General features: G+C 37.6%; 2 protein-coding genes across 2 annotated transcripts; both read right to left on the minus strand.

Annotated features, from left to right (window-relative positions):
* Nucleotides 1-517: 517 nt before the first annotated feature.
* Nucleotides 518-3628, minus strand: LOC141689553 (uncharacterized). The gene is made up of 2 exons (XM_074493896.1): nt 2090-3628; nt 518-1999 (listed from the first exon to the last, which is right to left on the minus strand). Exons 1-2 carry the CDS (start codon nt 3465-3467, stop codon nt 708-710), a joined length of 2670 nt encoding a protein of 889 aa, XP_074349997.1. The 5' UTR covers nt 3468-3628; the 3' UTR covers nt 518-707.
* A 7260-nt stretch (nt 3629-10888) lies between these two features.
* On the minus strand, nt 10889-13032 carry LOC141691827 (zinc finger BED domain-containing protein RICESLEEPER 2-like). The gene is made up of 4 exons (XM_074496580.1): nt 12964-13032; nt 11906-12097; nt 11296-11821; nt 10889-11172 (listed from the first exon to the last, which is right to left on the minus strand). The coding sequence occupies exons 1-4, from the start codon at nt 13030-13032 to the stop codon at nt 10889-10891; spliced, it is 1071 nt and encodes a 356-aa protein (XP_074352681.1).
* Between the last annotated feature and the right edge of the window lie 10381 nt (nt 13033-23413).

Here is a 23413-nt window from a genome sequence, read left to right on the forward strand (position 1 = left end):
TTCTGAACCTGCAATGCCTTGGGAATTAAAACACAGTTGAGACTTAAACCAAATTAGAAACTATGTTACTCGGACTCTTCATTTTACCTTCGAGTACCCGTGTCGGACACTCGACACTTGGACATGGACACTCGGACTCGAACACTTAATTTAGGCCAAAAACATATATATTTTTCATAATGTTGCCGAGTCCGATACTTGGACACGTGTCCATGTCGGACACTTCGGCTTAGAAACACCACATCAGTCTATTATGTTTGATTAACCATTACAGAACTAGTTAAAAACTAGGGGAACTACAACTTGTCTATGTGTAGTGTACACTGAGCAAAGTTGAATTGTTATTCTACTCATCAGCCAAACTATATTTTGTCTTCATTCACTTGCACTATGATCATTCATTCAACTTTTAATTTTTTTGCATATGCAAATGACTTCTATTAGTCCATATCCTGGTCTTTGCACAGAGAAACATTATAATCTGCTAATACAAGTAAACATGTGACAAAACACAATCTGGAAAATCAGTGTACCTTATATTCAAACATAAAACAGAAACAAGGAAAAACATTAGTTACAACTTAAAATTAAATATGTAACATTACCAGCAATTAAGCAACACCAGTAAGCAATCACAAACTTGAAAAACAGAAACATGGAAACAAATTACACACTATTGCTTGGTCTTCACTTCCCATGTAGTTGCATTATTTAGCTACTTGAACTGCAGCCTGTTGATTACCTGCTTGAACTGCTGCGTGTTGATTACCTGTTTGAACTGCTGCCTGTTGATTACCAGCTCGAATTGGTGCCCGTTGAATGCCTGCAAGAGTGGGGTTCTCGCGAAGTTCTTTATGCTTGATTTGGCCCAACAATTTAGCTGCTAATGGCAGGCCATCACACCTCTTCACAATTTCTAACTTCAATATATTCAAATCCCCAGGAAACAGAGTCCCATCTTCCTCAACAGTGTCTTTAAAGATTTTCCAGCAAGTATCCTCGTCTGTAAGAGGCTCAATGCAACGCAAATTCTCTTCATCTCCAACCATATTTTTGACAACTTGTTCAACTCTGCTTGTCACTAGTACTGTACCACCACACTCCTTTGGCAATCCATAAGAAAATTTCTCATAAATTTTAGCATTATCATTCTCTGCATCAGAATCAGGCATCTTAAACCACTTGTCTGTGTCGTGAGCATCATCAAGAACAATGAAGTACCTCTTGCCTGTTAACTGCAAACGGAGAGCAGAGAGTAGTCCTCTAATACTGTGCCTTTGATATACCTCGTTAATGATCTTGTCATCGATCCCAAGACACCTCAACATTCTCTTGACAACCTCCTTTTTGTTGTCCTTGTCTTCACCTTTCTGTTTGGACAAACAGACCCAAATTCTTGGAAAGAAATAATCACTCACTCTAGGCCGGCTGAAAATGGATTGGCAAAGAGTCGTCTTTCCAACTCCAGCCATTCCATGAATCCCAAATGCCTTGAATGCATCAGTATCTTTGCGACGTAGTACAAGAAGCCTCTCCAAGGACAATATCTTGTCTTCAAAACCATGAACTTTTTTGGGGTTCACCAATCGAGTACTCCAACGAAACTCCACTACTTGAGGAGTTGTCCTGATTTGGCTAGCATTGTCACTTGAAGCAGTTGGCGCAGTGACGGAATGGCTGGATTCCTCCGGCTTCTTGGTGGTTTCTGGCTTAAGGTCCTGCTTAATTTTCTTTAAGGTTTTGGAAAGCTCATTCATTGAAGAAAGAGAATCAGTAGAGTATGAGAAGGGCTTTTTGGTTATCATTTGCCATTCGGTCAATACATTGTTGAGGTAGTAGAGCTGTTCCCTCAGCAAATCTTCCTCATTGACAGGTTTAGTAACAACAGTTTTGGAGTCACTCTTAGCACTGGCATCAGTAGTACCAGATTTATCAGCAGTAACGCCTGATTCTTTCTTATCACCGCCAGCAGAAGTAGAAGGAGTTTTTGACTTGTGATCTGCAGCATCATCAACACGAGAAATTTCGGATTCATTTGTACTAGGTTTAGCTAAAGTAGCAGTCTTAGAAGCGTTTGAATCTTTCTCACCATCGCCGGTAGAAGTGATTGACTTGTCTCCTGACACAACATCTGTAGCAGGAGAAATTTCCGATTCGTCATGACTAGTACTTTTAGCAGAAGTTCCAACATTAGACTCTTTCTTACCACCGTCAGCAGCAGTAGTATGAGTGTCCGAATCCTGTTGATCCAGAGCACCACCACTTGTCGCAGAGGCCTCTGCAGGAGTAGACGCTTTCGACTCAGCTGGACTGGTAGTTTTAGTAGATGTCCTATCGAGCGGAGCGTCTGACTCTTTCTTAGCACTTTCAGCTAAAGGAGCATCTGTGTCTTTCTTATCACTAGTATCACCCGGGGGAGCACTAGACTCTTTCTTATCACCTGCAACATCAGAAGCAGCATCTGTTTTGTTCTTATCACCAGCATCTAAAGAAGCATTCGTCTCTTTCTCGACACCAGCATCCCAAGGAGCGCCTGTCTTTTTTTGGTCAACAACATCTGAAGCTGATTCTTTCTCATCACCAGCATCCTGAGGACCGCCTGACTCTTTCTTATCACCAGCATCCATAAGAGTGCCAGTGTCTTTTTTATCCTCTCTAGCATCCAAAGGAGCACCCGTGTTTTTCTTATCGCCACCAGTGTCCTTTTTATCCTCTCCAGCATCCAAAGGAGCGCCTGAATCTTTCTTATCACCAGCATCCAAGGGAGCGTCAGTGTCCTTCTTATCACCACCAGCATCAGCATCCATAAGAGCGCCAGTGTCCTTATCCTCTCCAGCATCCAAACGAGCGTCTGACTCTTTCTTATCGCCAGCATCCAAAGGAGCGCCCTTCTTCTCATCACCAGCATCCCGAGGAGCTTTATCGCCACCAGCATCCATAACAGCGCCAATGTCCTTATCCTCTGCGGTATCCAAAGGAGCGCCCGACTCTTTCTTATCACCAGCATCCAAAGCAGCGTCTGTCTTCTTCTTCTCATCACCGACATCCCGAGGAGCTTCTGACTTTTTCACACCAGCAGTAGCAGGCAAAACAACTTTAGACTCTTCCTTAGCACTACCAGAAGTAGAAGCAGTAATGCTGGAATCATGAGCCGTAGCAGAAGGTTTGGGCACATCTGGAATTTTGGCGACAACATTAGCAGCAGCAGGCCTTGGATGAGGACGAGCAGGAGATTTTGACGGACCGGTAATTGACTCTTTTCTAGAGGCGGCAGCAGCGGCGGCGGCAGCAGCATCTAGTTTAATTTTGGTCTGTTTCTTCTTGATCAGGTCCCTCAACTCACAAAAGTCCTTGTGAAGTTTAGGAAGGAAATATTTGACAGCGAAATGAAATTCACTTGTTTTTTCAGATTCTTCAATGGCAACGTTCAGCTTCTTCAGAATGTAAGTCTCCAACTCATCTCCCATTGATCCTATTTATTTTGATCTCCAATCAAATCTAACTCAACCTTGAACCTTCTACTTGTTGACTCGCCCTTATATTTAATATAATAATGGTATATTATCTGCTTATAGCCTCACACTCACACATACTTATATGGAAAACTCCAGTGATGGTGAAGCTGAAAATTCATTTTCAATTGGGCTTTTCTTTTTGTTAACTCGCATCCCTTTGCGTAATGAGTAGGATAGTTTCAACCCAAATGGGCCCAAGTGATGACCAAAAAGGCTGCTTCTATTATATGTCTTGGTTACGGAGAAAGAAATCTATACCTTCCGTCCCTGCCCAATTCAGGCCCGCTTTTAATAACCTCCTTGAATCACTTTACTATATTCCCTACATACTACTTGAATCATCAAAAATTATGATACCATCATATCCATATATAGGCCGTGCATTCACTTATAACCTAACCGAATTTTTTTTCGTTAATCGAAACCAAAATAGTGCAAAAATCTCTATCGAAAATCGAACTAAAATATATTCGATTTAAACCGAGACCGAAATAAAAAAATCGGTTATTACCGAAAATCGAAAAATAAAACCGAATTCTAAAAAAAAATATCAAAATTGCAAAAAACATTCATAAAATTGCAGGAAACCTGTTCCAAGCCTTCAAACTACAATACTTGGCTGATTTCCGGTGCTCGGTTGCAGACCATTATTATAATTTATAATATGTAATCCACAAGTTCACAAATCGATTAAATCAAATCGAATCAAGTAGAGTTGATTTACCTAAAATTGGGGTTTCTTTTTACTTCTATTAATCAAATCGACTGTGGAGTAAATTAAATGTGAAAGTGATAAATTGATAAAGATTGAGTTTGGTGAAGTGAAAGTCGAGACACTATGCGTGAGAGACCAGAGTCAAAAGTTAGGTCTTCTTTTACAGTCTGCTACTACTAACAACTATGTATAACTTATTATATTAATAATAATAATTTACCTTACTGTTTTAGTAATTCGGTTATTTTTTCGATTTTTCGGTTAACTGCGGTTAAAAACCGAAATTCAAAAATATCACTACCGAAAACCGAACCGAAATATAGCTTTTGGTTAACCGAGTCGAAAAAAATTCGGTTATTCGGTTCGGTTTTCGGTTAACCGAACCGAATGCACACCCTTATCCATATATCTACCTTCATGGAACATTGTTCCATATTATGAATTAGGTAAAAAAACCGCACTTTGCACGGTTAAAAAATATTGTAAAATATGTAAGAAAGGTTTGGTTGCTCACAATGTTCAATTCATTTAGGTAATATGTTTTGTATTAACACACGGCCTTTTTAACTATCATTTTTAGCGCAGAGTAGAAACATGACATTACTTTAGCAAAGAAATGAGAAAAGCAATCTCCACATGCGAAGCATACGGTAGAAAAAAAAGATTATATTTATGATTTATCAGTTTATAGAAGTCACCATAAAGTGTCAAATTAAAGGTTTTGTTTTACTAACATAAATTTTTTTGAGTCCACTCTTGTCTTTTCTAAGTGTCTAGTAAATATAAGTAATGGCCTCTGATCATATAATTATGAGTGTTATTATAGTTCTATCAGCTTAGTTCCTACTGTTACGGTTCTAGGTTTGGGTACAAACACCTCCATAAGGAGTCTCTTGAACATACCATGCGGATACTACTTATATTATCGAAGCAAAAACACTGATGCAGTTCAAATACATGAAAAAACATAACTCATGTATCACGGCACAACAACTTTGTGAAAATTTGTGGTACTAAAATTATTAGCACTAAAATTTAAATCGACTGGTACTTGTATAGTGAGACTTTTGCTGGTAGCTAAAATCCAAATAAAACTTGGCACTCTTTTTTTTTTGTGTCCATAAATCTCATTCTAACAATTAATTAGTGATTCATGCCAAAACTTAAAATATACAAGTGTACTGCTATGCTCCTTTTTAGCTAAATTTTTTTACCTCTTACTGGATCCTCAGAAAACACTACCTCTCGTATTTATCTATAGCATTTTCAGTGCTTTGTTTGGAGTTATTATATTGTTTCATTAGACACAAATACAACTTATATAAATGAACTTATGGAAGTGCTGTAACTCTAAAGAAAATAAAAAATAATATTTGCAAATTAGTCTTATTTATTTATTACATGTGAATGTAGAGCCCTAAAGGTTATAAAATACTTAGCAGTGTAAATAAAGTTACTAATTTGTGAGAAGATAAAAAATAACTATTAAGTTTTGGATGCCCCTCTAGTATAGAGTAAGTTCTACAGAGGTACCCTGTTAAATTCTAGCCTTTGCAGAAGTTCTGGAGTATCTCACTGGTCAGGCATGAATAATTATCTTTAGCTGAGGGTTTTGAACAATAATCGGTCCACATCCATGTAGATTTTAGTTGAATACAAGCGACTGCTATTTCTGCGAGGCATGCGTCTAGGAGTCCAACAACAACAGCGCGGGTAACTTCATGATGTTCCAGTAGGACGACTTCTACCTAGAAAAATTAATAATAAATGAAATGGAAGTACTTGAGCATCTTAGAAAGGCTATTAGATTTCTTATTTACTTAAATAATAGTATTTGATTCCGTTTCATGCATGATGCAAAGCAAGAACACAATTGAAAGCGAAAATTGTATGCTTACCTCTTCAGGGTACACATTTTCTCCTCCGCTATTGATCCTTCCATTAGTTCGACCAAGTAGCCAGGCATTTACATCCTTGTCTAATCTCCATATATGCTACATGTATCAAACAAACCTCCATTACAAAGAACAGACTCTTTGGTGGTTGGTATTTGACCCCAGTAACCAAACATCATACGGGGACCCCTTACTCATTTTCGTCATCATTCTGTACCGGTCTCTTCTTTGATATTTTAACTTGGGAGCACAACACCATCTAGAACTATTTTTAGATCTGAATGATGTCAAAAACATATCAGCCGTAATTTTTAAATAACAAAGTGAATATGCTCAAATACGACCAACATTTGTGCATTTTTAACTCTACTTTATTAGAAAAGCAGGTTGCAACAACAAATGCTGATCTCTACAATATATTGTTAGTCGCTAATACGTGCTAATAATACACGCAAGTATACGCGTTCACAAGTAATATAGAATCTTTTCTAGTTCGTTCCCACGGAGACTGGTTTTGGTTAACTAATTAATCTATGCACTTAAGCAACAATGTATGGTTATTATTCAATGCTAAGACGATAACAAATAGAGGTTGTTTATAACTAAGAATTAAACTAACAATTATAACTAAGAGGATAAGATTGGTTGAAATAATATATAAGACAAACATGAGATTCTAACTTCATTAAATACTTCATTTAATAGCCTTATTGTTCTCAACCTTAGCATACAATGGTGATGACACTAATTAGACAACACGAAACTGATAAACGCCAACTTTCGTTGCACGAGTACCATACTACCAGACATCCACAAAAGAGATAGAAGCTGAATAGACACCAATTATATTGAGACCCTATATGTCTATAGAATTTGACAACATAACGGGTTAAGCACAAGTCATCTATTTTGATTACATAGGGCAAGTAAGATGGTTAAAATTACCTACGAATCATGCATAACAATACATGAACCTATGCTAGCATGACAAGTTCTAAATCCTTAAATTCACTTTTGCTTCATTAAGAATTAACACACTATCTTATAAGTTCGCGACGCTCATAAGACGAATATGCACAACCATTACTAGGCTATCATACAATCACCACATACTAAGGCATCAAAATAATTTAACTAAAGAAATCCATAAATAAATCCGCTAGAACCCCACGATAACGATTAGCCCATGATCGGACTCATCATCAACGTGGGTTCTGATGAAAACATGGTATAACAAACGTAGTCTTTATAACGAATAAATAAAATCAAGTACAAGACAAGATTAAGGTTCACAAATAAGAAAATTAGCATCCAAGTTACAACTCAAAACAAAGATTCACAAGTAAAAATAAGATCTTCTTCGTCTTCGTTGAATCGTGCTAAACGGCCTTCTTACGGTTCTCTTTGATATATCTCTAGATTCATATTCTGAAAACACTCTTATTTGAATATATATAGCAGCCCTAATCAATCTGGAAGTCTCCCAATTAGAATTGCATTAGAATCAGGATTCAAAACTTTCACAACGGCACGGGCGCGCGCTATCACAGCGCGAGCCGGCTTTCGCAAAACTCAGATTTTATCTTTTCCCATGCTGCTTTGAGCCGACTTTCCACGAGCTTTTATTCCAACACCACCTTGACACCATATTAGCACCAAAATAATGCTAATTCACATGATTACCCAGATAATGCCTGAAATGCAAAAACACTAGAAAATACGTTAAAATACTTAACAACTTGAGTACAAATACATCAATTCAAAGCTTATTAGAGTATTATAAAGTGTCATAAATGCCACTCAACATACCCCCAAACTTGAATCGTTGCTTGACCACAAGCATAAACAAACTCAAAGAGCAAGAAATAAAAATGCATGAATGCAAATGCATGAATGCAACTACATGAATGCAACGATCCTCGTAGAATAACTAAACCAATCAACAAGCAACACCTCAACAAATGCAGTTATTCGCATTAAGATCAATAAAATCTCACAAATCAACCTACAAACCAGAGACATGCATGTGTGCAAATGCTTATAGATGTACTATCGCAACTAGATCCACAATCATGACTCACTACTTATCAAAATAATTGCAAGTTTATAATTAGAATAAAAGATAGACTCAAAAGAACTTATAACACTTCAATTCTTATATCGGAGTTTAACATGGATTCATGCTTTTATTCACAACAACACAAACACACATATGCTTATTTGATCGTGCAATGAGTGAGGTCCACAAAAGACCTATACAATAGTACCCATGTAGCGAGCGTTAGGCTAGTGGATCTGAGACTATACAAGCCTTATGTCACTAGGCACAAAGTCCCCTAAGAACTTAATAACTCGAGTACTAAAGAGCCCACTCGTGATCAATTATACATAACACTTATTCTTTTTTTCCTTTTTTTATATTTTTTTCTTCTTTTTTTTTCTTACGAATTTCTGAACGAGTGCGTTTCACTCCATCTCGCTCAACCCTAGCCTACTCATAAAAATATGAGCCGGCTACTAGCCATTTGACACCTAGCCACACAACTGGCAATGAAATCCAACTTTCTCCAATTTTTAAATATCCATGTCTTTTATTATTAAGAGAATATCCTAAATTCTAAATATAAACAAGTGATTAAACCTCGATAAATTAACAAACCATGATCATGATCTAGCACTCTAGCAACCTATAAGACTTAGTAAAATACAATTGTCTCTAGTATGCAAATCAATTCGACAAGACTCAACATCACTAAATACGACATCACTATATTAACATCAATATCACCAAATAATCGGAAAAAATTATCTAAGGGATCATGTTATAATGCAAATGCATGAAACTAAATGAACAAAATATCATAAAAACTACCAAAAATAAAAAAAAACTACATGGCACAATATGCAAACTATATGAACTAAACTATTATGAACATGCAACTATATGAGACTCACACAAAAACATATTCCTTCAACTACTACCCCCAAACTTAAAATATTCATTGTCCTCAGTGAAGGTAATAGAAAGGAATCAGGCATACCTATTGCGAATCAGAATCCTCACCCTCAATGGGTGGAGTGTCAGGTAGACCTGGCAATTCGTGTCGTGTTGTGTACTTTCGTTTTTCGTGTACCAACATGTTGATCCATGAACGAAACGAAAATATTTCGTGTACCCAACTTATGAAACGAAACACGAAACGAACATTTTATGTTGACACTAAACAAAATGAAAAGTACACGAAATATTTCGTGTACTTTTCGTGTTATTACACGAAACTGAAACGAAAACGAAAACGAAAACGAAATGATACACGAAATAGCACACGAAAAAAAAATAGTCTGCCAACTAATTAAAGTTAATGTTTATATCAGAATGAACCTTAAAAATGGATTATATCTCTAGAAATCCAGAGGAACTGTAATGGCTATTAATCTCAGCATACATAAAATATTAAAATGCTTAAAAAGTCATTAAAGTCTAAACTATGCAGACTCTCAAATGGCAGAATACATCACAAAACACAAGTGATATTTTTAAAAGGTTAAAGCCAGGAACTTCATTCAGTGATTCAGGACCAGGAGTGAGGCTGCTCTGCCATTGTACAATGCCCTCGAGGATATTTTTATAGCGTGTCCTCACAACCACGTCAATACTATGGATGACATTCCTGCATAATTTTACAGAATTTATGAAGTTGCTGGTCTAGGATATGCTGGCATACATGTAAAAAAATGAAGAATACTATTACACACAGTGAAAAATACCTTATGTGGCAGGGCCTAAATCATCCTTAATTGACAAGTTTATAATATCTTGAGTAAGCTCTTCCAAAGAATAATTGGGAAGAACTGAAAAAGGAAAATTTCAAAATAAGTATTTAGATAAAAGTTCTATTATAAATATGTATAAAACGAAATATACCACATGTTTTATTACCTTCTTTTTCATTAAATCTCCAATCTCGTGTGCAAATCAAGCTTTCAACAATAGCATGTGCTAAACAACTTCGATATTGGTCCAATATTCTTCCACCGATACTAAACGATGATTCAGAGGCAACGGTTGAAATGGGAATCGATAAGATATCTCGAGCCATTAGAGCGAGATTAGGAAATCTGAATTGGTTTGAGTTCCAATATTCCATAATATCAATATCAAGACTCCTGTTTAATCTTTTTTCTTCCAAATACTTCTCCAACTCTGTTTTTTCCACTTGATTCAGATCTCTCTCTAGGGCATCAAATTCCTGAAATAAATTATAATACAAGGGAGGTTATAAAATAGGCAGAGTAGCAATAAAATGAAATGATTGGACATATAATTCAGGTTTAACAGTTACCTTCATTACATCTGATCCAGCCATCTGGAGTGAAGTGCCAGCATCAGGTTCACACACAACAGTATACGTGGGAATTCTATCTTTGTAAAGATCAAACAGTTGCTTTAAAGTGTCATGAAGCAATGTTATTTGTTCACAGTATTCTCCATACAACATTTTGTAGGAAAACTCCACAAAATGAGTCTTATATCATGGATCAAAGACAACGGCAATAGCAAGAATGGTATTATAATCTGCCCAATACTTATCGAATTTGGGTTTCATTTTTGTAGCCAAAGACCTTGCTACATAATTCCTATCCTCAATCGACTTAATCAATGTAAGTTGGACCAAAAAAACATTTGGAAAGTATAAATTTGCTGTGGGATATTTCGATCCGGAAAACAATTTTGTAACATTATAGAATACTCTAAGAAACTTTCATATCCCTTCCATCTTATCCCATTCCTCATCATCAAGATCATGTTTATAGTTAGAATCACTTAATTTCAAGTGGGAAAAAGCTCGACGATAATAGAGTGCACTATCAAGCATTATGTATGTTGAGTTCCACCTAGTTGGGACATCTTGACGCAAACCTTTGCTCCTACTTAAAGCCACTTGTTCTATGCATTCTATAAAATTCTCTTTCCTACCTGGAGACCCTTTAATATATTTAACCGATTCTCTAACTTTTACAACGGAATCATCCATATCTTTCAAGCCTTATTGAACAATTAAATTAAGGATGTGAGCACAACATCTAATATGAAAAAACTGCCCTTTATTTAGCAAAGCATTCCTTAAATTCAGTTGTGTCCTCAAAATATTCACAAATGCATCATTACTTGATGCATTATCTAAAGTAATACTAAACAACTTGAACTCAAGATTCCATTCGCACAAAAGCTTATAAATTTTATCAGCAATAGTAATCCCTGTATGCGGTGCAGGCATATATGAAAAATTTAGTAACTTCTTATGCAATACCCAATCATCCGTAATATAATGTGCCGTAATTGTGATATACCCATCAGTTGCAACTGATGTCCACAAATCTGAAGTTAAACGGACTCTACCATCATAATTTTTGAACATATTAAACAGCTGCTTCTTTTCATATTTGTAAAGTGCTATTATATCACTTTTTAAAGTGTTCCTACTAACCAAAGTAGCTTTCGGATTAGCATAGAGAAAGGCATCCCTAATACCTTCATACTCAACAAATGAAAGAGGCGGATTATGTCTTACCACGATACTAGTGATCATATCTCTGAAATTTTTTGGATCGAATGATGTGTTCCGTAATGCAATAGAACCTTGACTGCTTGACAAGATCATCTGCCTTACATCTCCGGTGCTTAGACAAACTTTCTAATGTTTAAGCATATTACCTGTCCCATTTGTTGAATTGTAAATGCAGGTAAACCCACATTTCGAACATCTGACATACAATACCTTATCTTCTCCAATCGGAAGTTCATCAAATGTATCCCATGCTTTCGATCTTCTTTTTCTTGTTCCCTTGCGCTTCTGTCCAGGTTTACTCGAACCCTCAGTTGGATTAGTCGGGTCAGTTGGGTCGGTTGCTTCATCATCTTTGTCTTCATCGTGCTTGTCTCCTTCATCATCGCTTAAAGATTCATAATCCTGCAAACGATTCACAATCACAATCGAGTCCTACTTAGATATATGACGAACCTTATGAAAATTGAATTCAACTCATGAATTATGAAAAACCAAATTAAATCAAAAACAGATTTGATAATCCACACACTATATAAATTGAATTCAACTCATGAATTTGATATGTACTTTTCTTTAAGTACAAATTATAAATTCACACAAATTGTTCAGCACCCAAAAACAAAAAGATTGCTTTAAAAGATCGAAGCTTACCGGAATATTAGTGTTCGTTTCTTCCATTGGAAGCGAAAAACTCACGGAGCGGCGGATTAAAAGAAGAGAGCGGTGAAATGTTTAGAAGCGGCGGAATGTTTGAAAGAGGGAGAAAATAAAAACCCTAAAGTGCTTTTAGTTTCAAAACATGTGGTCCACGATTTTGGTCTTAATTCGGTCAACAACTACTTCCGGGTAGAAAAGTAAAATTTAAAATTAATATATATATATTATTTAATTACATATCTATTTATTTATTTCATGTACTTTCGTTTCATGTCGTGTACCTGTCGATAAAATCAAAACCAACACTATAATTATTCGTATAATTTCGTGTTCGTGTACTTTCGTGTTCGTGTACCGTAAAGGTAAAACCAAACCCGTTATTATTGTGTCGTGTTCATGTCGTGTTATCGTGTCGTGTACGATATTGCCGGCTCTAGTGTCAGGAGGCGGATACACAGAGTCCTCACCAAATACTGGCCACTTGATGTCAACACCGGTGGCTCTAAATGCAGTCCCAAGTGCTTGGGTGAGATCGTGTGCAAACTGACTATGGATGTCGTGCATCGCATCCATCCTCCTCGCGAGACGCCTATACTGCGTCGAACTTAAACCAGCTCCCATATCTGCTCCTGCTCATGCCTGCTCCTTCCCCTGCTGTGATGGACCAGCCTCCTCTCCATACTAAGCTCTCCAAGCTGCTCGACGGGCATGCTGAGAACCTCCCGCAGTAGAAGCCTCCATAGGCCTACCACCTGGCAGATGAGCATAAGAGTACCCAAGCCCCTTAGGATCGGGCTTGCCGCCATACCACTCAACCATATTGTGCAGCGTAGAACTATCAATAGGAGCACTAGTAAGCTGCAGCTGCTCATGTGCTGCCAATGAATACCAAACGCCATGCACAACTTCGTCACAACGGACGCATACGGAATAACACCTGTAGTACCTCTTCTCAAGAATCTCAGAATCCCCTGATAAATCACCATCCCCAAATCAATGTAATCACCCTGTAGAATACCCCACAGCAAACGAGCACGCTCTACAGTAATCTCATGCACATACAAAGATGGCATGATGTTAGCACAAATAAACGAGTTCCAAGCCCGTACAAACCTGTTCATGCACGACGCAGGGAATGTGGAGTAATTAGTATTTCCCCTCTTGAACTTTCAATGAGTCTCAGGCACACACAGAGTAGCAACGATCAGATCCAAGTTGAATTCCTCAGGAGTCTTATCGTTCCAAGTGTCCTGACCCACCTTCCTCGCAGGCTGCTCAATCACCCTCCTAATAGCATCGACACTGTACTCCACAGTCCTCCCTCAAACCATCGTGAAGCCATTCTTCTCCGCTTTGGCATTAGCATAGAACTCCCGCACAATACTCATGGGCACAGCAGCGGGAGCCTCACAAAAAGAAACCCAACCCATCTCAAGAATCATCTCCAACAGCTTACCATCGTTTCATGATGGCAGAAAACCTCGCTCCTTAGTAATAGGCTTCGAGAGAAGCCTCGTGTACTCCTCCTCAGCCTCAGGAGTAGAAAACCTGGGCCTCACACCACCCGCAGATGAAGAATCGGTGGTGCTGCTGCTTACTTGTGTTCTTTGTCTCTTGGATGCCATCGGAATTGAAGAAGAGAGAATAAAAGTTTAAGTGTTTAGAGAGAATTTGTGTTTGAGAGTTTGTGAATTGGTGGATAAGTGGTGTATAAGTGTATGTATGTATAGGTGGAGAGGTGAGAATTCTATAAGGAATAGAAGTGGAAATTAATTATGGGAATCGTGGGAATAATGAGTTTGATTGGGAGAGGGAATTATGGGATGTGGAAGAGTAAAAATCGGGCTGGAATTGATTTTGGAGTAAAAGTCCTGAAATTACCTTGTAAACTACTGTTTTATTTTTTTTTCGAACAAAAACACGGCACGGCCACGCGCTAGGACAGCACGGGCGCGCTCACTCTCTGGAAAACCGGCGCGGGCGCGCGCTAAGTCAGCGCGGGCGCGCTTGGTTACTGGAAAAACGGCGCGGCCGCGCGCGGCCGCGCCCAGCTTCTGTAGTTGGCCCTGAATTTTTTTATTTTTCTAATTTTTTTTTATTTTTCTCCTTTCTTCTTGCTTCCTCTACCTACTAATGTAAAACATACTTGGGTTGCCTCCCAGGAAGCGCTTGTTTTACGTCATTAGCTCGACGTAGAATCTTGATCACATGGACAATAAAACGGCACTCACCGCCTCGCGGTTTGCCGTGTCACCATAGTAATTCTTCAACCTCTGACCATTAACCTTAAATGCCTGGCCCGGATCATTCTCAAAAATTTCCACTGCTCCATGTGGAAACACAGTTTTGACTATGAAGGGCCCTGACCATCTTGACTTCAACTTTCCAGTAAAAAGACGGAGACGAGAGTTGAACAAAAGAACTTGTTATCCCGGCACAAATGATTTGAGCACTAGACCTCGATCATGCCACCTCTTGACTTTCTCCTTATACATTTTGTTGTTCTCATAAGCTTGAAGTCGAAACTCGTCAAGTTCATTCAATTGAAACATCCTCTTCTTTCCAGCTGCATCCAAGTACAGATTCAATTTCTTCAAAGCCCAATATGCCTTATGCTCGAGCTCCGCAGATAAATGACATCCTTTACCATAAACCAACTGAAACGACGACATTCCCAATGGAGTTTTGTAAGCTGTTCTATAAGCCCAAACAACTTCATCAAGCTTCAAATACCAATCTTTCCTTGATGGACACACCACTTTCTCTAAAATGCGCTTGATCTCTCTGTTAGACACCTCAGCTTGACCATTTATCTTAGGATGATAAGCTGTGGCAATGCGATGATTCACATTATACCTTTTCATCATAGCAGTGAACTTGCGATTGCAAAAATGCGACCCCTCACCACTGATTATGACTCTTGGAGTTCCAAACCTTATGAATATCTGCTTGTGAAGAAAATTAAGCACCACTTTCGCATCGTTCATTATCAACGCCTTAACTTCAACCCATTTTGACACGTAATCAACCGCCAACAAGATATACTGATTGTTACAAGATGAGATAAATTGCCCCATGAAGTCAATTCCCCAAACATCGAAGACCTCAACCTCTAGAAGCACATTAAGAGGCATCTCATCCTTCTTAGACATATTACCCACACGTTGACATCGATCACATTTCAAAACAAACTGGTGAGCATCTTTAAACAATGTCGGCCAAAAGAAACCTGTTTGGAGAACACGAGTTGATGTCTTTTCTCCATCATAATGTCCTCCATAAGCCGTTGAGTGGCAATCTCACAAGATCCCCCCGTTTCACTGTAAGGAATACATCTCCTGATGATTTGGTCAGCTCCTTGACGAAAAAGAAACGGCTCATCCCACATATACCACTTCACTTCATGTAGAAGCTTCTTCCTTTGAGCATAAGATAAGTCAGGAGGCATGGTATTACTCACAAGGTAGTTCACAATGTCTGCAAACCACGGTTCTTCTTCTTGCACTCCAAACAGCTGCTCGTCGGGAAAAGACTCATTTATCAATGTCTTATCCAATGAAGTGGCATTAGGGTTCTCCAAACGCGAGAGATGATCAGCGACTTGATTTTCAGTCCCTTTTCTGTCCTTGATCTCTCGTTCAAATTCTTGAAGCAAAAGAACCCATCTAATCAATCTAGGCTTCGAGTCTTTCTTTGAGACGAGATAACGAATTGCAGCGTGATCAGTGAAAACTGTCACCTTAGTCCCAAGTAGATAAGATCAAAATTTCTCAAAACCATAGACAATAGCCAAAAGTTCCTTCTCCGTAGTAGTATAATTTAGTTGAGCACCATTTAGGGTCTTACTAGCATAGTAGACCATATGACATATGTTGTTCTTCCTCTGCCCAAGAACTGCTCCAACTGCATAGTCACTTGCATCACACATCATCTCAAAAGGTTGGCTCCAATCAGGTACAGTTATGACAGGTGTCGTGATTAAACTTTTCTTTAATGTCTCAAAAGCTGTAAGGCACTCGTCATCAAACTTGAAAGGAACATCTTTTTCTAGCAAACTGCACAATGGCTTCGAAATCTTAGAAAAGTCTTTGATGAAATGCCTGTAGAAACCCGCATGACCAAGAAAACTGTGAATTCCCTTAACAGAAATAGGTGGAGGCAGATTCTCAATGACCCCCACCTTGGCTTTGTCTACCTCAAGGCCCTTATTAGAAACTTTACGCCTAAGAATAATGCCTTGTCGCACCATAAAGTGGCATTTCTCCCAATTGAGAACCAGATTGGTCTTAACACACCTCTTGAGAACGTGTCCAAGATTTTGCAAGCATTCATCAAAAGAATCGCCAAATACAAAGAAGTCGTCCATGAATACCTCCACATTCTGGCCAATCATGTAATAACCCCAATTTTTGGAATTTTTGAAACCCTTATGAATAGTGTTTTGCTGATTATGCTGAATAAGAAAATTTTTCATGCCACACTATGTAGGGGCTCTTTTATTGATCTTCTGGGATATTATTAGTACTCTATATGATAAATAAGTGTATGTAAAGATCGTCAGAATCCAAATTCGAACACTTTGATTTTTCCCGAAAATCTACCAGATACAGAAAGAATTGAGTATAAGGTAACAGAATAAAAAGGATTTAAATGCAAGGATTAAAAGAGAGGATCATGAAAGGAATATAATGTATTGAGAAAGGTTAAAGAAACCTATGTAATAAGATCCCGGGTATGATCCCTCAAACGATAAACGAAAATAAAAGTTAAGCAAACCGTATAACAGATGAGTGGTCATTAGGCAAGCAATTAAGAGTTAATCAAGGAGGTTAGGGATGATGATGTCATCAAACCAACAAGAAGAGGACAAGTGTGGAGGGTGACATCACATGATGACCAAAGCATGACATAAGGGAAAGAAGTGTGGTTGATTTATAACCACACAATTTTTTTTTCATGGTTAAAAATGATTAAAACAAAACAAAAGTCAACCAATCAAGGCAAATCAAAACAAATCACAAAAAACACAAAAGCTCTTCCCTTTTCTTCATCAAGCTCTCGGCCAAAATAAACACAGCAACTTCAAACTGCCATATCTCCTTCAATACTCACTCAAATGTTGTGTTCTATAGCTTTTTGGAAAGGTATTGAGATGGCCTACAACTCTTGTTCACAAGTATCGTCCAAATAATCATGGTAAGACCCTCATTTTTACAGTTCTTTCAATCGGACTTTTAGAAACTTTAAAGCCTAACTTTGTGTTCTTGATTTCTTTGGAAAGATCAAGCTTGTAGGAGGCTCCATAAGGCTTCCTAGTAACTTTCCACCCTTCAATAAAGGTATAAATCTTCACACCCTTTAGTAATAAGTTTGAATGTTGAAATTTGGAGATGGTTTGGATGGATGAGTAGTAATTTGAATGATAAGCATGATTCGAGCTTAATTGTTAAGTAGTTTAGTTGAATTTGGAGATGTTATAATATATGATTGGATTGAGATCCTTGAGCTTATTATGACTGAAATCAGTAGCATTTATGTGTATCTTGAGTTATTGTTGATTGGTAGTTGGATTGATATGATTTGGAATGGTAAAAATTTGGGAAATCGCGTAAACATAGTCGTCGTAATGTCCGATTTACTTTAGACTGTTTTTGCTCTTAACATCAGGACCCGAGAAATCCCTGTTAGGTTTTAACCATTGCCATGATTAGATATTTCATGTTACAAGCTTCGTTTTGATATATGGTTCGTTTGAATCTGATGTTCGGTTTAGGAGAAACGACCGTTTTATGTAACGGCGTTTCGCGACCGAACCATTACCCCTCGCCTTACTTTGAAACCTTGGTTAAGGACTTTAAATGACTATTTGGGGTATGAAACATTTATGTAAAGTGGATTAGGCAGTTGGTAAGGTGCTCGCGAAAGAATCGCCTTAAAACTCTTAATGGCTAATTTATTAAAAATAGTGGAGCCGAGGGTACTCGAGCGACTTAAGTGAATCGTTAAGCGCGAAAGCGAACGTTAGGACTCTAAATGGTTGAAGTCTAGTTTCTTAAGCGACCGGGGTTTAATTCCAACTTATGTTGTTGTTCATAGGTTATCGGACCCCCTCTAAGCTTAAGTCTATCCGGGAGCACTCAGGCAAGTTTTCTACCCGTTATACTGTTGTTGTGATGTATATATGTATATGTATTATCTTGTGATAAGTGCATGATTGTTATTAGCAAATTCTTGCGATATATTGGAGCATGTTGATATGATATATATGCATGCATGTTTCGTATTCTTGATTTATATATATGTTGGTTCAAATGCTTATTAGTTGCATAATACCTATGCTAGAGATAAGCAGTAGTTGCGTATACCCTGAGTGTAGGGGACCCAAAGGTGAACCCTTTTCTAAAACCGGGAGTAGATGTTCCCGAGTATATTATATATATTTATATATATATATATATTGATGTAGTTTTCAAAACTATTAATCGAATAAGGTTTATTCGATAACTTTATATTATTTAATGAATATTATTTCGAATATTCATTCGGGGGCTTATAACTCCTTTTATTTTATTTAATGAATATTATTTTGAATATTCATTCGGGGGCTTATGACTCCTTTTTTTATTGAATATTATTTGAATATTCATTCGAGGGCTTATGACTCCTTTTATTTTATTTAATGAATATTATTTCGAATATTCATTCGAGGGATTATGACTCAGTTTATTTTATTAACTGAATATTATTTGAATATTCATTCGGGGACTTATGACTCAGTTTATATTATTTAATTAATATTATTTGAATATCCATTTGAGGACCTATGACTCCGATTATTTACTGAAATATATTCTTTATTTTATTAAAGAATAAGGTGTCGATAATCAAACTTATTTTTGATTATTCAAATAAAGATAGTACTTTCGTATAAGTATATCTTTGGTTATTTAATACTCATTTCAATTATAAGTTTTACAACTTCTACTTCAATTATTTGTATAAAGATTATTTTTTATGGGAATATTATTTAAATAATAATATTCAGATATTTTCTAATATATTGGGACTGATTTACTTTATTAAATCAGCATTATTCCAAACACTCTTTAAAGTGTTTTCGAGTCTTTAAAATGATTTTTAAAAGTTAGAGCGGATCCCAAAACTCATTTTTATATATTTAAGATCTTCCTTTTAAAGGGGATTTAAATACTCGCTCAAAAGCAGAGGGATCCGGCTCTGTGGTGTATTTTATATTCGCAACAAGGTTGCGGTTTTGGTAAATGAATTGATTACTTACCCAACGTTCGGGAAGTAAGTCAATCTATTTGAGTCGGCATAAGCAACATGGGCTCAGTGGGCGTCCATGAAAGTGTAAGTGGCTCAGTGGGAGTCCATCAAATGCGTAAGTGGCTGAGTGGCAGTCCAGCATAAGGTCCTATTGCGACCAGGGTGATGACCAGTGGGGAATTCGTCCGTCTACTAGTAGAAAAGGTTACTTATTGGTATCTTTGCCTGATCAACAAGATATCAGGTTTATGCCAAGGTTTTCTCCTTTCCAAAATTCATTGGATATTGCAACTCTGTTTATAATTTTCATAACAGAGGTTTTCAAGGAGTGTATGAAATATATATATATAGGTGTATATATATATATCGGGACTTAATGAAGTATCTCGTAACTTCATTATTTATAATGATATTTCAAGGATTGAATCTATTCAAGTTTTATCTTGTAGTCTCATCTGGGTGATGAACTTTTGAAACTGATTATAACTTGAACGGTGGTAGTTCAAGCAGTATTCGGATATAAGTATATTGGAGTATCTTGTAACTTCATCTTTTAAACTTATATCTAGTAAATGATTATCTTGTGCATGTCAAAGATTTTCGGAAAAACGTTGAGACAAGGTTAGATATAGGAGATCACCTTGCAACGATATTTTATACAGTTATAAACTGGAACTCTGTGTATATTATAAATGTCAGAGGATTTCAAAGATTGTGAAAAGTATATATGTATATATATACTGAATATTTTGCGACTTGGTCGCGTTAAGATATCAGCTTGGTTCATTTCTTCTTGACCAAGACTTTCATGAGTACTATGAGAATGCTCTTATATTGTTAGTTATTATACATATTATTTCGGTGGGCTTGTTGCTCACCCTTGCTTTCTTCTTTCATCACACAACATCAGATAGACAAGATGAACTGGACCAAGCTCCCAATTCGCGAGCGGATATGAAACGTTCCGCAGTTTCCTATAGGCGTTGGTGTCGCTGTAGCTGAGGTAGGAACTACCAATAGGCTAGGCTTTCAACTTTTGATGTACCAGACTTATGTATCTCTATCAATTATAATAATGGCAAATAAATGTAAATTTATTTAGAAACCCTTTTAAGGTGTAATGGCATATAATTTTGGAATAAAATGACTCGTGTTATTTTTGGATATTCATCTCTGAGACTATAACTTGTGGTGTGTGTGTTTATTATGGGGTCGCAGTACAGAGTAGTTGATTGTTTATTAAGATTGGGTGTTATTAAGGGAAATGGAACTCGTGACAACCCGGATCCCCGACCCCGGATTTGGGGGTGTTACAGAAATGGTATCAGAGCTAAGCGTTATAAACCTCATAGATGATATGACGTTAAAATAATAAGTTCACTAAGATAATAAGAACTCTTGCCAAGTTCATAGTCGGGCTACCTAACGTAGTACTGACAGTTAAAACCCTTATGGGAACCCTTATAAATATCGTGATAGAAGCGTAGTTCGTTATCGTAGATGGTAGCGGGACTCCGAACCCTGAGGTTGAGGAGCAACAGCGCGATGATGTTTTATTACTAATTGGAGATCGGATTGTGGATCCGATAGAGCGTCCTAACGCAGGACCGGATGATGTTCATATTGAGGATGTATTGGTTGAGGATGTTGTCCTAGATGGGATTGTTGCTGAGGAGGATCTCGTGGAGGATCCTAACAAGAATGAATAAAGGACCACTGAGGAATTGATGACCATGGTTAGGGCGACTACCAGAGGTAGGATTGGCCGGTCAGTACCAGAGGTTCGTTCAAGTTTGTAAAGATAGTAGCCCCTTTAACGCGGCTTACTCATAAGACTGAGAAGTTTGAATGGACAGAGAAATACGAGAACAGCTTTTAAGAACTGAAGCAATGATTGGTGACGGCCCCTATGATGGCATTGCCGGATTGAAAAGGAGATTTTGTGATCTGTAGTGACGCTTCGCATAAGGAATTAAGGTGCTTCTTATACAGCACATCAAGGTAATCGTGTACGCGTCAAGATAATTAAGGGAATATAAAATTCGATATCCCCACCCATGAGCTTGGGCTCGTGGCAATAGTTTTGCCCAAAAGATTGAAGGCACTACTTGTATGGAGAGAAGTGCGAGATTTACCTAAGCCATAAGTGCTCTAGTACATTTTCACGCAGAAAGAGCTCAACATGCGCCAAATGAGGTGGTTAGAGCTAATCAAGGATTACGATTATGAGATTCTTTATCATTCGGGGAAAGCCAATGTGGTGGCTGATGCCCTTAGTAAAAAGGAGAGACTCAAGATGATAATGTCTTTGAGAGAGTTTATAAGAGGTTTTGAGAAAATAGAAATAGAAGTGAAGGTAACTGGAGCCGGTACCGAAAAGCTGTTTGAAATTGCAATACAGCCCGAATTATTGGAAAAGAACAGATTGTGCCAGAAAAAGTGATGAATGAAGGCAGAGAGCCAACAAATAGATAAGAGATTAATACCGAGAAAGATGATAAGGGAATAATGAGGTATTCCTACAGAATTTGGGTTCCAAATGTTCAAGAGCTTAAAGATGAGATCTTAGATGAAAGCTAGTTTGAGGAATAAGATTTAGAGCAAACCCTGAACGTGATAGTCAGGGAGGTCGCCATCAAGATAGAAAGAACCCATAACATGATGAAGTGGAAAATGAGGATTTAAAATATGTAGGAGGACCCCGATTATGGAGAGGAGGAGGGAATGTTCAGACTAAGGAAACAGAAGTCGAGTAAGGAAAGGAGACCCGAGACGGTACTCCTATACGAAAATTTATGGACCTTTCTAGACAGAACTTAGACTATTATCCCCAACCACCACCCTGAGGAAACAATGCGGTGAGAAATTCTTTCAGGACCTTTAAGTCGCTAAGCCCTTAGAGTTCCAAGGAACAAGCTGACCCAGTCGAGGCAAGAGCCTGGCTAAAGGAAATATAGGAATCATTTGAGATTCTAAATGATGGACGAATCACAAAAGACTATTTTTGTCACTTACCCTCCTAAGAGAAGGGCCACTACTGGTGAAAGACCAAGAAAGGCACGGAGCCAGAGGTTAGAATAAACTGATTAAAGTTCAGTCAATTGTTTTCGAGAAAGTAATTCCCAAGGTTATGGAGATAGTGTAAAAGTTTTAGAGTCAGAACAAAGGCGGACGAGTATGATGAAATATGAAGCTAAGTTGTAAAAGTTGTCAAGATTCGTTCTGATGACAAGAATCCCAGAACGATGTGATGCTTGAAGTCAATGATTAGTGGGTTCATGAAATAATGATAAGAGAAAGGAAAATAAAAAGAAACTGAAGTGGAAAGGAATATAAAGGCAATAGAGTTTGAGGAATGATAAGGGAGTTGGGTATGAGGAAACCCTAAAGACTCTTAGCAATAGAAATAGAAAAGTATGTAATCGTCAGGATGAGGGTGATTCACCATGAGTTAAAGTTGATGATTGAAGGAATAAGAGATACATATATTTTATCCCCTGTAAGTTGGGAGGATTTGAGGAAACCTTGAGATAGCTCGAAGGATAAATATTGAGACGCGGATAGACTGAGGAGACAAGGAAGTAAGAAATTAGAAAAATTGGATGAAGGAAGTGACCTTCAAGAATGTGAAGTGTAAGACCGATGGCTTGATACCCAGGAAGGGAGACGCCGGGTATGAGAGATATCCCAACATTGAGATGACTGTTGACATAAATAACAAAAGTAAATACGGAATTATTAAGAAGAAGTTCACGTTGAACACGACCAATATCT

Source organism: Apium graveolens, chromosome 10 (assembly GCF_009905375.1).
Source record: "Apium graveolens cultivar Ventura chromosome 10, ASM990537v1, whole genome shotgun sequence".
Classification (NCBI taxonomy): domain Eukaryota; kingdom Viridiplantae; phylum Streptophyta; class Magnoliopsida; order Apiales; family Apiaceae; genus Apium; species Apium graveolens.